Below are 17,129 nucleotides of genomic sequence, written 5' to 3'. Positions count from 1 at the left end.
AAGTAAGCAGCAGGTATGTGTAGGACAATACTACCACTATAATTCAGGCATTCAAATATAAATAGCATAGGTTTGAGGCCACATTTAGTTAATTTGGAATTACCAGAGATATATTCTATAAAAGATGTTACCTGTTTATATTCACCTATAAGAAGCTTCTTAATGTAATGTAAGAAATTATACCAAGGTTTTATTCCCCAGATCTTGCTAAAAGAACAAGAATCTAGATTCAATGTTCAAAATACCACTTGGCAGGCAAATATTAACATTTTGACAAATGATAACAGTATTTGAACACTAAAATTATACAAAACTGGGGTCGATGCACTAAGCAACAAATTACCAAAGTAAATATCAGAAAAACAGTATATGAAATGAATTATTTCATAGACTTGGTAACTGATTTTATTCCATTTCTGATATGATCCTCCAGATCTTTCATAGACTTCATCTGAGCATATGGAATGTGCTTATTAAACAAGAGTCTTTAATTTACCTACGGAAACAGAATCTTGTAATTTTATAATTAATGACTCTTACTAGCAAAGCAAAAATGCCCTGCATCCATATGAAAGCAGCTGGGTCACTGGAAGGATCCCAATCCTCCCTCCCACTCATGGTACTATCAGTGACTGCCAAGAACGGATAAATGTGTTGGTTCAGAATGGAATTTAAGGAGCTAAGTTGGATACACAGTTGACATATTTTTACCCTGTGGGAGCCACTACTAGTCACCAGTTGATCAAAGTAGACAAATGTCCACACCTAACTAAACTTTACCTTCACTCTGCATCAATGGGAATAGAGGTGGAAGTTTTTGACTAGAACATTTTAAAAGAATGAAGGATGGGGATCTATTCTCATCTGAATCAAATTTTCAAGGACTGTGTGTGAATAACTGGACAACTGCAGGGTCATATCCAGCCTCTTACAATACATAAATGATTTCTCCAGTTCTATTCACCAAGATGCTTTCATAATGTCATTCTAAAATAAAAGCATCATTTAATGTTAGTAAAAGCAAAACAGTTAACTTCCAAAAAGAAATTTAAGGAAACATAACAAAAATGATATGAGAAACATAAAATTCACTCTGCTTTTGAGCCAACACTGACCTTCTGCTCCAAAAGAAATATGTTTGTGGGGATTGCTGCAAAAGCCTTGTAGCTTGACGTGGTCTTGTATTGCTAGAATGGGTAACCAGAAAGCAAGAGTAGAGATGAAAAAAGGAAAGGATCCAGCATAATTTTAGATGAGTTCTACCAAGTTAAATGACATGGTATCAAATGAAGAAAAAAATATTATGCTTGAACAACTTGTTTTTGACAGAAAAAAATTAGCTTACCATGTTAATATTTATTAGAATGAAAAGCAAAGAAACATCACAGTAAAATATCAGTTAGCAAATATAAGCAATAATATGCTATATAGTTTCAGAACTTTAAAATATCGATAGACACAAAGTTACATGTAATTTTCTCATTAGCAGCATTTCCTCATAGAAGTATCATTTTATAAATGTGGTGGCTCTTATTGATTCTCAAAGGGAAGTGGTTCTTTTTATAGTACCATAATTAACAATTATTATGCCAGTAAATTTAATTTAACATTGTTACAGTCTCTTACATCATTCACAAAAATAAATATTGAACTATATAAAATTAGCATCAATTTCTTTAACAAGCAACAAACTATTCAATAATTTGCATAGAAGTAACAGCAATAATTTAATCCCATAATGTAATGGGAAAACTAGAAAACCATGCTAGAGCTTAAATTAATTTTAAAAACATCATTTAAAAAAAATCTCTATACTTCCTAATACAGTGATGATGAATCAAGTATTAAATTCCAGTCTCAGTACAGCTCAGAATAATATATAGTTTAGTTTTATGTGGTTTTTGGAGGAGAGTTATAGAAATCAAGATACTGTATACAATCAAAAGCCCAGCTAAATGTGCCCATGAGTGGATGAATGGATAATGAAAACATGATGTATAATCTGAAGAGGTAATGACCTTATGCTTCAAAATTATATACAATGTTGTAAACATTGCTTTACTAGAAATAATATAATTTAAAGGAAAAAGCTGGAGGAGTAAAAATATAAAATGCAACTTGACTAGATAAAGAATAAGCAGCATTAACCATCTAAATACTTGTAGACTTTAAAATCTATTATTAATGTCTCAGCATTTTGAAACAGTGTGAATGTTAGCATCTAGGAAGAAATTGAACATGCTTTTACTTTTCTTCAAGATAGACTTTTTAATTCATTTATGATGTTAAGGCTATATCTGTCAATAAAATATGCCAAAGAAGTTATTTTTTAAAAAAATGAATATGCTATGTATATTCTGAACTACAATTCATAAAAAAAGAATGAAATCTTTCTACTTCCAACAGTATAACTGGATCTCGAGGGCAATATATTAAGTGCAATGTGTCACACAGAGAAAAACAAATACCATGTCATCTGTGAAATCTTTAAAAAAGAAAAACAAGAAGCCCAAAAGATACAGAGAATGGACTGGTAGTTAGCAAAGGCAGGGGTTGGGAGTAGGGGCCAAAATGGGTGAAGGGTATCAAAAGATGGAAACTTCCAGTTATAAGATGAGAAAGTCATAGTATGGTGGCTTTATAATAGCACATTGCAGGGCCCTCCCTGGTGGCGCAGCGGGTTAAAGCACAGCCCTGAGAATCTAAAGCCGTTTCGGCATGAGTTCGATTCCCACCTGCTCCGGAGGTGACCACATGGCGTGGCAGACCTCTCCTGGCCTGCCCGCTGCTCCTCTCAGCAGTGTACTTCATCGATCTGCCTGTTCTGCTCCCCACTCTGTCTCTGGTGAAGCCTCTCACCGCCCCTGAGCCTCTGGCCTGTACCCCAGTTCTCTATGCACAAATAAATAAATCTTTAAAAAAAACAAAAGTAAATAATATCACATTTCTCATTTCAATGTTATTAAGAGGGTAGAACTTTTATGTTATTGAGATAATATTGGTCCACAACATGTTCTGTCTTTGGGAATATCGGACTTTCTCCAATCAAGTGTTAGTGCCACAGCACCATTAACAAAGCAGCAGTGGACTTAGTCCTTAGCACTGAGGACTGCTCCCTCCCCACTTTGTTCTTCTGCCCCGGGCACCCCTCCTGATTCCTCAGTTCTATAATCAGTTTTCCAGGGTTAGTTCTTTTTAGCGCTGTGCTTTAACCCGCTGCACCACCAGGGAGTGCCAAGGGTTAGTTTTTAAGTTTGGCTTTATCAGTCTTAAAAATTCTCACCAGAAGAATACCAATGTGTAACTATGTATGGAGAAAAATGCTAGCTAGACTTTTGTGGAAATCACTTCACATTGCATACAAATATCCAATATCATATTATACATGTGAAATTAATATGATGTTACACATTGATTACACCTTAAAATTAATTTTAAAAGATTTTTAAAGCCCAGTTCTGGTCTAGATTCCATGTCACTTAACTAAGTTCAAAGTTCCTGTCATCTCAAAAGCCTGTGTCTCCAGCCAAAGACAGCAGGAAATTTGTATGAATTGTCTTAGTCCCGTGGAAAACAAACCAAAGAGTCTGCAGAAAGACTAAGTGATCAGATCAAATCAAACCTTGAGTTTCATGGGTTAAACCTTCATTTGAATTGTATGCAGAAAGTATGAGGCTGTCACATCTGGTTCAACACCTTCATTCAAGATATAAATTTCTCTGATCCTTTGTCCAGAAACCACATGAATACTTATCTACAGCTCAAGGCAGGACAATCAGATCTAAGTGTTAGAATTGGTACAAAATGTTCCCTTACATTGAGCCAAAATATGTTCCCTGATAACTTAGACCATGATCTTATTTCTCCAGTGCCTGGTATTATGAAACATACCAAATTCTCTCTTTGTATGAAAGGTATTCTCCTGTTTTACCTTTCCCCTCCATGTTGATAATCAACTGAAGAATGTCACTTTCCTCACCACTTTCTGATGTCAAATCCCTTTGAGTTTTGGATTGGTGTGTATTTCACTAGAACTTTTTTTAAACACAAAGTAAAATATAATCATTACTTTCATGATATTGAAAATAAACTCAAAACAATAAAGACAATAATAATTGGGGTTATTTCCTGTACTTTGTTGGAGAATTTAGAATATATAGTAGTACACAAGATTGGGGTCATTGCATATTGTTGGATCACCATGATTATACTATCACCTAAAATTGCTAATCCTGGGCTCTCCCTGGTGGCGTTTTGGGTTAAAGCACCACATTATGAAGCTCTCCAAAGCCACTGCAGCATGAGTTCGTTCCCCAGGCAGGGAGGTGACCCACATGGTGTGGCAGACCTCTCCTGCTCCCTTCTCCTCTAGCAGTGTATTTGAGTAGATCTGCCTGTTCTCTTGCCCACTCTGTTTCTGGTGAATCCTCTAACCCACCACACATCGGCCTGTATCCCAGTTTTGTAAGCATCAATAAATAAATCTTTCATAAATATTGCTAATTCTATATTTGTAAAGTTGATTTCCATCTTTAATTCTGCTTTATTTCCTCTATAACCAGTAATATTACTTTAGGCATTAGTTCTATCCAATTTCACTGTTTAATTTGGTTTGACATTATAAACTAAGAAATATTTTTACATTATTTATGAACCATTCTTCTGACTATATCATGTTTCTCTTCATTCAAGTAATATACAAAGAAGGGGAGCTCCTTTTCATTGGGATGTGAAAACCTGGTAGGTTTATTTGCATATATAAATTCCACACATTTATTGGGATATGATCGATCAACTTATGAATCTGATCAAAAGATATTTATTGTGTATCTAATATGTGCTTTAATACAGAGATTCCATAGTAAACAAAAGATATAAACCTATACGTTCTAGAGGTTATGTCCTAATGAACAGAAAAAAATGATAAACAAATAATTAAGCAAGCAAAAGAAAATTCATAAAGAGATAAATAATATACAGAAAAACTAATGTAATCGAGTCGTTTGGGCACTTCAAGCCCAAACACATAGAAATATGTCATTAAACTTTTCACATTTCTCCTTGATCACAATATAAAAGATACCACAAAAGTTAGAATTTGGAAGATATTCATAAGTATCTGCTGATTAAGATGTCTGACATGCAGTAATAACTGTTTTTGTAATAAACATTTACAAACTAAGAAAATAAGCCTTGATTTTCAAATTTTTCCTTCCTTCTTTTGTGTATGAAAAATAGAATATATGGCTCATATATTTTTCTCATAAAATTATTTCCTATAATTTGCATGAGTTACAAAAAATAAAAATTTTATTAGTTTTGAGATAGTTTACCTAGATCAAGGGATATGAAGTTATTAGATCAGCTATATGTTCTTTTTAGCTCCTTATCTATCTTAAATGTTATGCATCTCTCAGACACATGTATTCTTTCTACAATCTGAAACCCATTTCTTTGCCATGAGAGATACCTTGTCTTCACTATATTTTGCCTCCGTTCTTCTGACAATGTATACTCAATACAATTAATGGACTTCTTTATTCTAATTTGGACCTTACTTCTTCTGTAGCATTCCAAGACTTCCAGATTTTTAGACCAAATACACTGGTTTCTTTTTTGCTTTAAAATTACCTATTCAAGGTAATTACAACTTGAATCACAGAATTTAGTAATACAGTCTTGAATTGCCAGCCAAATAGTCAATCCAGTAAGATATTATTGACACCTATTGTAACTTATGGTTTTAGTAAATATTCAATAAATATTTCTTACATACATACTCAAAGACAGGTACAGGGCAAGAGTTTAGGTTTAGAAAAGCAAATGGCATTATATTATATAAATTTATAAGAGCTAGTCCTATTTATCCATGAATACTAGATGTTTCAACATAAATAATGGATGGGGAAGTCAGAAAGAATGCATCTCTCACCTTCAAAAAACCATTCCCACCTCTCTTCTACTCCCTTCTTCTAATTGCTAAAGTTCAACAATCAGCTCCAGTAATAAGACCCAGAAAATCTCAGGGAAAACTATTGTCTTGAAATGTGGGGTTTGAACTCCTAGTTATATTGTATTTCAAATGCAGATGAGTGGCAGAATCCCAGATAACAAAGGAGAGATTTGATAAAGAGTCACCCTACCACCATGTCTATGTTCTGTTTCTAGAAGCACCAGAAAGCTCCTCAGTGACCATGCTTGTACCACCTTAGTCAAAATCTCACTGATACTTTCCCTGAGATGAAAGCTCAAGCCAAGCCCACTTCACAAAAAGAGATTGCTCAGAGGGTCTGATAACTGAAGCGAGGAGAAGGTATCTAAAACTAGCTGTAGATGATGGCCCAACAGAGTTGATGAGAGAGTTAGCCTCTAGAACACTTTCCAGAACAACAGCCTCCCAAGAACCCATTTCATGGCTCATTTTTTTTTCAAGAGGTTCTTACCATTCTAAATGTACAGGGTTTATTTTATTGTATTACAATATTTTGTCTTCCCTAACAAGTCTTCTAAAGGAGAGATTTTATATTATTTCCATTATTCAACACCAACCTGGCACTGAACATGTATTTCACAAATATTTGTTGATTTAAACTGAAGTACTAAATTGAAGATTACAACAAGATTTGTAAGATTTATAACTTAGCTCATTTATTGTTCAAGGCCTACACAAGAGTACCCTCCCAAATGCCCAAAAGCATGTCCAATACATTATTTCTAAAGTCATCTTCCTTCAAAGAAGTGAACCTCTAAAAATTTGTACCATGTTTATGTTGTGCTTAAAAAGTCTCTTCTTCAAATTGAACTGCTTAAGCCCCCTCAATTAAAATGAAAATACTTGCTAAAGACTGAAAGAAAAACTTCTGTCAAAATCTTCGAACACTTGCTAGGTGTCAATTCAGACATTGTGAATCATTGCTAAAATCAATTCAGAAAATGAGGGAGAGCAGGAATGAAAATTCTAGAATCCCCAGAAAGGCACCAAGAACTGTGTGGAAGGGATAGAGTGAAAGATTTTGAAGCAAAAAGAAAAAGGGAAACTAAAAACACAGAAGTTCTAGTTTGGGCCGTTTTGTAATTGCACATATGGCTCACTACTGATTGCTGAATGTTTGCTACTTTTCCTACACAATATATTCAGAAATATTACTGTTACCTTCACTGTTACAACCACCATTATCACTTGCCTGGATTACCATAGTTTCCTAAGATCTCATTCTCTTAGCAGATCCTTAACAAAAGCAATCAGATAAATAAGATTGAACCAGTTATCTATTTAAATCTGTCAAATGAATATCAAAGACTTAGAAGTAGCCTACAAGACCCCACAAGACTAAGCTCAAAGTCACATCTTTCTCTGACAATCTCACTTCCCTTCACACCAGTTATCACACTGCCCCACTCTCCTCCTCCCTGCATCTGCTATTTGTAGCTTCCAATCCCTTCTCTTAAGGAGTATAATTGGATGCCACCTCACTGGATGCCATCTTCTCCAAAAAAAAAAAAAAAATTATTTTCACTGCCCAATATAAACTTGTGACACCATTTCTCATTCTGCTATACTTTTCTGCAAACTACTTATCACCTTATAATACAGAAAATTTACTTTGAAAATGGGGATATGATGTTGTTGATTGCTTCGCTTCCTTCTTTGAGTGGGCTTTTTGCATATTTTATTTGTTACATAAGCCTCATTGATTTGGAAAGTGCCTTGTACATAATACAGTATACACTTATTGAATGAGCAAATGAATGCATGAGTTATTGAACCCAGATTAGCTATCTTAGCTCATGGAGCTATATTCATATTGCCATATCCAAGATTACATGCAGATCAGCTGAAATGGAGAGTCACACAGAGACTCTTACCACCAAGTTGCCAATGTGACATATTTTGTATTGTTTTGATGTCTAAGAAATGAAAAGTTCATGAATAAAGCACTGATAATAAAGGTTCATGAAATGCTCCCAACAGATTCTCTAAACAAACTATGTCCAAAAGCTTCAAGGCCTGGACAAGCATGCCTGCCATGTTTTGCAGGGGGGGAAGAGGATAGGGGAGGGGGCTGAAGGAGGTTGTGCATACTTAGATAAGAACTTCAGAGCATCTTCAGTGACTGGTATATTGCATGTAATGGCCACCCCAAATTCTCAGATAGCACTCCATGGTAACTCACTAGGAGAAAATTTTAAATGATTTTATAAATAAAGGCGGAATATATCAGGATCCCAAATGCAACCCTGTGTATTAATTTTGTGATATTTAGGCTTTTCCAGGTGGGAAATATGTCTCAGAGAAGATAGTGATCAAAGATAGCCTAGCAACATTCAGGCAGATGCCATCTTATCTAGGGTCATGATGATAATATGAAATCATTTTTTGAACTACATCTGAAATTAAAACATATCAATTATATCAAACAAATACAAAGAGATTCAGAAATCTGAAATTCTAGCTATGGAAAAGAAACATCAAACACATTTTATACCTGAGTTTTGAGCTAGACATACTCTCGCTGTTTCATTTTATTTCAATATCAAAAGACAGTAGGGCCCTGTCTTTGAACTACTATCTTTCAAGCATTTATGTTTTAATTTGATGACCATCTGTATTCTAGGACCTCATTCCTTTTGGGATCTGGCACTGAGAGAAGCTGATCTAAATCTGAAGTTCTTTGACTTCAAAAAGAGCCCTGTGCTTGGATTAGCAACATACTGGAAGAAGCAAGTCAAGAAACAATCCATAAAAGCATCTAAATCTTTGATACCACTAAGCTTTTGTCTATTTCCTCCTATCAATCCATAAAATAAAACTTAGCAATGTAAATAAAACTAGTCAAACATCAAAGGAAACTAGTATACCATCAATTCCAGCATCAATTTAATGAATTTTTATACTAAAATCACAATCCTTGCAAATAGTAGTCTGCAATAAATAAAACATAGGCTGACATTTACCTGAGCAATAACTGAGATAATAGCATGAAAAAAGAGGGAAATGAATATGACAAAGAACAGCATGTCTCAGCGCAGCTATTTTTGTAGGCATTATCATAAATTTTGTCCACTGTAAGAAAAATTTTTCTATTCAAAGGGACAGGTAAAAATAGATAAATTATAATCATATTTCATATTTTCATGATCATTAAATATATAATGCATTTCTATAGCTGTCTAAAGGATATCTAAGCTAGCATTTTACTAACTTGAAAATAAAGAAATAATATAATAAAGAAAAACTGACATTTTTTCAATATTAGCAGCAGTGAGTAAGCTGGAGAAGAATAGGTCTTCAACAAACAGAACTTGACTTCATCAAACACCCTTGGGCTCCCTTTTTCCAGCACTCAAAAAAAATAGATCAAAACATGAACAAAGCAGATTAAATCACAAACAGAAACATTTTAAAGGCGTCTCTGACATAAAATCACTTTCACAAGGTAATGAATGATATAAGTGTATGGCAGAATGATTTTTAAACTTGTTATTAACTTCAAAAAATGAAAATATTTGGGTCATTTTTTAATATGTCATAAAAGATTTCCATAACCACACATAGGCATTAAAATGATGATGACCAGAACATTTTACCTCCAATATAGAGGATTTTCGAATTTACAAATATCAAAAATGTTTAGATTTTTCTCTAACATTTGCTTTGGAAGTTTAAAATACAAGGACTTAACAATCTCTAAAAAGCTACATTTTTTAATGACCCAAACATCATATAAATTGAGAATTTTGGTAATTATTACGAGAATAATATTTCTCTCCTTGATAAGAATTATTAAATAAGGGTTAAAGTGATCATATGAGTAATTACTTTGCAGCAATAAATCATAGTAACAAAGAACATGGCTTCAAGAAATCAAACACTTGAATTAATATAAATGTCAGCTCTGGCAATACATGATAGATGACCTATTCGTTGAGTTTAAATTTCTTGGTGTTTCAAATGGATATAGTAATATTATCAAACTATGTGGTCATAGAAATTAAATGAAAAAATAATTTAATTTTAAACTATTTTGTTATAACTATTTTTATAATTCACAGTGATCATTTGCTAGATATCTGTGACTTTGTCATTACTGTCATCACAACTTGATAAGGCCAATGTATGTCTCCACATGTAGTTCTCTAGGATCTTGTAAATATTTGGTCAAGTTGCTTACCATTTCTGAAATTATGGCTTCCCTCACTATATTACAAAATAATATTCTACTACACTGAACTTAGCCAATAATTATCTAATGATGTATGAAACACTATGTTGATATTGCCTTATACTTATTTTCTAGCATTATCAGAAATTTAATAGCACTAGACAATTTCTCCACATTATGTGTATTTGTTTCTGCTAAATAAATTAGTTTTTTTTTTAAAAATTATTTATTTATTTATGCATACAGAATTGGGGTACAGGACAAAGGTTCAGTGGCAGTGAGAGGATTCACCAGAGACAGCCCGAGGTACAGAATAGGCAGATCAACAAAGAACACTGCTGAGGGGAGCAGCAGGCCAGTCAGGAGAGGTCTGCCACACCAATGTGAGTCACCTCTGGGGCTGGGATATAACTCATGCTGAAGTGGCTTTAGCTTCTTAGTGCTGTGCTTTAACCTGCTGTGCCACCAGGGAAGGCCTCAAATAAAATTACTTTTAAGGCAAAGGACACAGAAAATTTTCGAATTGGGTTAGCCATTTTATACTAATCATGTCTGCTGTACTTTCAGTACAGGATATATTAATGGATGTTAAAACAATCCCAAAAGCCTAAGAGACAATAGGTATTTGATGCAAGCAAGCATTTACAGTTGAATTGTATTACACGTCATTAACAAGACTGTGTGGGTTATTTTATGTTACCCATCTTAAGTTCATGATCCGAACATGACCGAGTTGATCAGTCTCCATGGTGTTTGGAAGCTCTAAAAGTCTGTTTATTCAATACACTATACTGAAAATTCCCACCCCTTCCTAATAGAATCACTTTCATAATTTTATTTTATTTATACAAGAATTATCAAATTCTGGGTGTAATAGGTCCATATCCTGAATTACTTGAGAATAGTTTGGAAGTCAACATTCTCCAGGATAGTTTCCTTTTCTCAAGACAAATGAATTCTCTAGGCCACTCTTTCAAATGTTTCTCTTCTATTGCTAAAATAAATGCCTCTTTTGCATTAACATAAATGCTGGTTTCACATTCTTGCTCAGTGGGTGGCTTCAGAACATTTAAAAGCCAACACTTCTACTCTCTTAATTCTATTTTCTGATACACAGCTGTTAACCCTTTCTGTACTTCATAATTACTAAGTATTTAGTGTTTACAATAAACCAAATAATTTTCACAAATTTGTATTTTTTTGTGTAATATGTATACAAGCCAAATTGATATTGGCTTAGTTCATGGTATGGGGAGCAATAAAGAGGTCATCATTATAAAAGGGAAGGAAATAATAATAAATAAATGCAGGCAAAGGAAATAGAAAATTTTTGAATTGGGTTGGCCAAGACCAAGATAATATTCCATTTTATACTAATCTTGTCTGCTATACTTTCAGCACAGGATATACTGAAGGATATTAGGGTCTATATTAAATAATAAAAGACGTGCCTTATTCCCAAATCTAAACTAGCTGCCTAGGATGCATGGTCATCCTAGGTTTAATTCATCTCCAAACAAACCAAATCCTAACCCCTTGTATTTTTTTTTCTCCTTTGTAGAAGCAGAATGAATATCACAAATATTGATTTTTCCCCTAGGAAAAAATATTCCTCCAAATTTCAAAATAAGCATGCATCATGCAAAAAAAAAAAATACCTTAGGTTTCTTATTTTCAGGGTCTGTTGACAGGGACAATGTATAAGGTGAAATCAGCTCCTTGGATCTTGAGAGAGAGATGGGAGGTGATGGGGTTGTAATGGTTGACCTGTGGTTAGCTACTGAGCTTTCAGATTCCTCAGGTCTTGAAGGAAAACTACCATTGCCACAATTTGGGTACAGTGCTGAGGGATTGAGCTGCGGCACCTGGATAGGTTGATTAGCACAAGAGAGAGAAGACCCCAAGTTGTGAAGTGAAGCAAAACTAGCACTGGCGACAGGGGGTGAAGGAAGAATTGAAGGAGTCTGTCTCTGGCCAAATAGCGGCGGTGATGTTCTCTTGGATCTGTTTATGAGATTTGAAAGAATTGGGGAAGGATGGTAACTTTTTTCTGGAGAGGAATTCATGGCTCCTTGGTTAGTGGGAGGAGGTACAGAAGGTAATTCAGAGGCTGATGTAGAAGGATGCATGGAAGCATTCTTGCTTTTTCCTGGACCTGGGAGTTCAGCATCTTGTTTTCCCTTTGAAGAAAGAGAAGAAAAGCTTGGTGCAATAGGGGCAAGACCTGCAGGACTCGATGGATCTGTTTGAGGCAGGGGTAGTGTTGGACTGCTCTTCAGAGGAGTGGATGACAGAATTTTCTCTACATTTGAAGTAATAGGGCTGTCAGTGGCTTGTTTCGTGGTAGTATATTCAAGTACCTGAGAAAAGGGAGCAGATTTGGTGAAAAGGGGTAAGTGAAAGGGTTGTTGGCTATGTTCAGAAAACTGATTTTCTTCTTGCTCTGGAGATCTGGCTCTCAGGGAACAACTTGAGAGGGATTTTTTGGGTGTGTGGAGGGTTTGCTTTGTTTTTTGATCAAGTGTGAGTGTGGAAGAAGCCAGGGAGTTGAGAGAGAATGTGGGACAGGATGCAGGAGAAAAGGGCCTTTGGTGAGAAGGGTTGGACTTGAGGATGGCAGTGAGAAGGGAAAGACGGGAGGGCACCTGGGATTTCACCCCAGACTTTGAGAGACTTCCAGTAGATGACATTTGGCTACAGATAGTGGAAGAAGAGCCATGGAAAGAGGAGGGAAATGGCTTTGGACTTGGAGAAAGTGAATGCATGACAATACGAACTGGTATGTACAAGGCTGAATTGGACTTGAGAGAAGCACTGGATGGTGAAGGAGAAGAAGAGGTTCTAGGACTCTCTCTGGAGCTAAGGAGATGTGAAGTTAAATCTGTTGATTTCTTCAGAACTTCAGACTTCAATCCAGGATTTTGATCTGCTGTATTTGAACTGGGTAAATTAGAGCCTGATAACTGTGTAGAGTGGGGAAACGGTGACGATGTGGAGGTGCCCTTCAATGCAAAATAAGGTGAAGAGTGAGCAGAAGTTTGAAAATACGTAGCTGTTTCTTCTACCAGGGCCCCACTGACATCCAGCCTCCTAGTGTGGAACTCCTCTAGGACAGAGGCTCCGTCGAGGTTAACTGGGTCAGGTGGTGTTTTCAGATTAGTTGAAGAAACAAAGGAGAAAGCAGGTGCTTTACAGGCAAGCTGCTCAGAGGTAGTGGGAGAAGTTGACTAGAGGAAAGAAAAATAGACAGATTTAATAGGACATTATTTATGAAATTATCAATCTATTCTTGTCAATGGTGTGGTTATGTTAAAGCACAATTTGTACAAAAGGAGGCATCTTACATTGCCACAAAATGAAAGGATCCCTGCTCTGCTAATCACAGCTTTGAATTTGAAATAAAATATGAAGGTTTTATAAATTATGAAGGACTATATACTATGCCTTATATATTTCACAGAATGAAAGACAATGTAAATTTTATATTCGTGTTTCCATTTGGAAAATAATTCATTGATGAAATCTAAAATAGTTACCTTAATCTAGAATTGTGTAATTACAAAAGATTCAAATCATCAACAATATATATTTCAAAACTCACTTTAAAAAACAGATTTTTGTTGTTGTGGTAAGAATACAAACAATATAACAATAATGACCACAATCCTTTAAAACTATAAAAAACTTCAAGTTTTTATAATCCTAGACCTTTGGATTGCACCTACATATTTTCAAAGTAAAAAAAAAAAAAAAAAATGCCCAGACTTCAAAAGACACAGGGCCCAGCAATATAACATAATATACATGGTGAAATTGAGATAGTGAAAGCAAAGTCCAATATATAGATTCTTAGTTTACCAAATACTTTCCTGAGAACTTGCCAGAATGAACATTTAAATAGTGGTTTATGTTATCCTGGGAGAATTAGGTAATTTCTTATTTCAAAAGAAGCCAAATGTCATGTGCCTGAAATGATGCAACCCACCAATCCCACATCAAATAAAAAGAAAATAAATTATAATACATTATTGCCCATAAGAGACTAAGGAAAACCTGTGAAATAACAGGGTGTATGCATTCTCGTGCTATTTTAAAAATTATCTGGCACTTTAAACAAATACTGTAATTATGGTTCCAGAACCAAATCTTTTAAACAGATACTCTTCAAAATTATTTATTTGACTATATCTGTCCACAAGAGGAAAATACTTGAGTCCAGAAAAGAATTTAGGGAATATGAGCTATCCAAAATATTAATGATGTATATTATTAATAACTTAAATTGGCCCTCCCTGGTGGCGCAACAGGTTAAAGTGCAACACTGCAAAGCTGGCCATGGCTGCTTCGGCACAAGTTTGATCCCCACCTGGAGGTGATCCACATGGTGCAACAGACCTCTCCTGTCTTGCCCACTGCTCCCCTCAGCAGTGTATTTCAGTAGATCTGCCTGTTCTGCTCCCCACTTTAACTCTGATGAATCCTCTCACTGCCTCTGCACCTCTGGCCTATATCCCAGTTCTGTATGCATAAATAAATAAATCTTTAAAAAAAATTAAATATATTACATGTATTTATTGTATGTTGATATATATATAATATATCCAGCACATTCCATAGCAGAGAAAATGTATATGAACATATCAATTAAACACAACAAAAACTTGATTTCAAAGGCATTAATAGATATTTCTTGATTTTGCTTTAAAACATGCTAAGATGTCCATAAGACACAATGTCAGATTTTCATCTTACATAGCTTTGAGTTCTAAAAATACTTGAAGCTAATCAATTTAAACAACTCATCCATACTTCTATGTTTCTGAGTAAACATACCTAAACTAGACCTTTCTTTCTATATCTAGAAATTTCAGCACAGAAATTAATTAATTTCAGCACAGAATTCTTGCCATATAAGTAATATTTGAAACCACTGGCATAAACCACAATACCCAAAAATCAGGGATAACTTAAAATTAAACAGAATTGAATCAAATTGAATTTGAAATCTTAACAATTCCCTTGTTTTTAAGTTTTACTTAGAAACTGTTCTGTTTAGCTAATGTTATATGACTAATGCACCTAATTAATCATAAGTGAAAGATCTTCTCTAATTGTTTGTAATGTCTAGTCCTTCCTCTCAGAAGGAATAAAGAAATTTCAAGACCATACATGGTATATTTGCATTTTATACATATGCTGCTTGATAAAGAATATTGTAAATTTATAATAAAAGCAATAAAAACACCATTACATTTTCAGTCCTGTTGTTTCTGAATAATTTCAATTTACATGAGAGATACTAACTCTTTCTAATTATCTACAAAATTATCATTGTTAAACTCTGCAATTTTAGAGCATAAAAGTATGCCCTCCAACTTTCTCAAGGTTATGACTGCTAGTTACAAATACTAGACTACATTAAGATATATTTTATGCAACATTAGTACTTCAGAATTTTATTTTAATAATTGTTTACTGGAGAACTTCTAAAAGATTGAGTGCTTACTGTTTATATTAACCTACATATAATTTTATGCTATTTTCCTATGTACTAAATTAATAAGTATTTTCAATAATTTCATTTTAATTGTTATATATGCAGACAGTGTATTAATTTATACTAATATGAAAATATGGCACCATATTTTTAGAAAATTCCTAGGAGCGAAGAATACATTTTTTATAAAAAAAGATTGATTTTCCTAAGTTCTTCTCATTGAGAAGTTTTGTTTTTTGTTTTTGTTTTTGTTTTTTTCTAAAGAGGGGCTAAAGACGTGAATAACCTGAAGAAGGAACACAGAATGAATATCTGTCAAGTGCTTAGTCAAGTAGCTCAGAAAAGTCCTTCATTGAACAAGGGATTTTTTCTATAAATCCCTTGCCTATGATAATAAATTTATCTTTTGCTGGCTACAAAATATTTCCATTCCTTCATCTTCTTTCATTAACAATGCCTATGCTGTTCTCAAACCTATTCTCTGTCTTCTCCACCTCTTACCTCATCCTTTTAGAATCCTTTGCTTCACACACCTCTGGTGAGCTGCTTTCCAATCCCTAGATCTCTTTTGCATCCATGACCACCTTAACACATTCCTCTGAGTCATTCTCAAATATCTCTACTCCTAAAAACAAATATTGACCTCTGGAATATATTCACAATAATCTCAGTAAAAGGGGATGTTTGTCATGGGTTATTTGCTCATGTGGATGATCTTAGTTATAAATTCACCCTTGGATCCTGTATAATAGAGGCCATCAGTTACTTTAATAACCAATCTCATTGCAGAGCTGTCTTGTCAATCTAAATTTAACTGCTCCTCTAGATGTTCAATTTTCCTTAGTGTGTCTGAAATTCAAAAGCAACTCAACAGAAGTCAAAGTAATAAATATGCTACCACATGTTGTGAGTATTCCCCAAGATTTGGATGGTATTGCTTTGTCATTGTATTCTTCCTCCTAAATCTACACAGCTACACAGAGCAGAAACTCTAGATTCTCCTGTGCCTTTGCATACACTCATTACACAGCAGCAATGTGGTCCCTTAAACTTACCTATTGATCAGTACTCTTCAATACACACTCATCATATCACAGGGAAGGTTCTTGTCTTTTCTCACCTGAATGCATTCTGCTATTCCTACCTCTAGTTATAGACCATCTAAACTTTCATCAAATTGACCTTTTCAAGTCTGATCAAAGTATACCCATGTTCCATATTTACTCCATGAGTACCCTGAACTGAAGCTCATTCTTCATTCAAGAGCCCCTCTGTTGCTATTTAATCTCATTTCCTTCATCCCCTGCTATATGGTATCTTAGGTTTTAATTATACTTTGTTCGGTCTCAACCTTCTTATTAATATTATCAACATTCTTGCCATTTTGGACTTCTGCCACTGCACTTGGCAAATCTTCATTCTTAAATCAAAGCTACCAACTGCCACTGTGCTCCTAGAGCAAGTCCCCG

At 34.6% G+C, this 17,129-nt stretch overlaps 1 protein-coding gene across 2 annotated transcripts in view; it reads right to left on the bottom strand.

Annotated features, from left to right (window-relative positions):
• MLIP (muscular LMNA-interacting protein) overlaps positions 1 to 17,129 on the bottom strand; it is a 124,766-nt gene that overhangs the window by 91,315 nt on the left and 16,322 nt on the right. Inside the window, exons 4-5 of one of the 2 annotated variants that reach the window (XM_012722763.1) lie at positions 11,822 to 13,390; positions 1,116 to 1,187 (exon numbers count right to left, since the gene is read on the bottom strand). In XM_012722763.1, the coding sequence (XP_012578217.1) occupies positions 1,116 to 1,187; positions 11,822 to 13,390 (1,641 nt within the window). The remainder of the gene's footprint in view (positions 1 to 1,115; positions 1,188 to 11,821; positions 13,391 to 17,129) is intronic. The other variant, XM_012722760.1, reaches the window with a different exon arrangement.

This window comes from Condylura cristata, unplaced genomic scaffold, assembly GCF_000260355.1.
Source record: "Condylura cristata isolate star-nosed mole 26May11 unplaced genomic scaffold, ConCri1.0 scaffold00001, whole genome shotgun sequence".
Lineage (NCBI taxonomy): Eukaryota > Metazoa > Chordata > Mammalia > Eulipotyphla > Talpidae > Condylura > Condylura cristata.
This window is presented reverse-complemented; position numbering and strand designations above follow the sequence as displayed.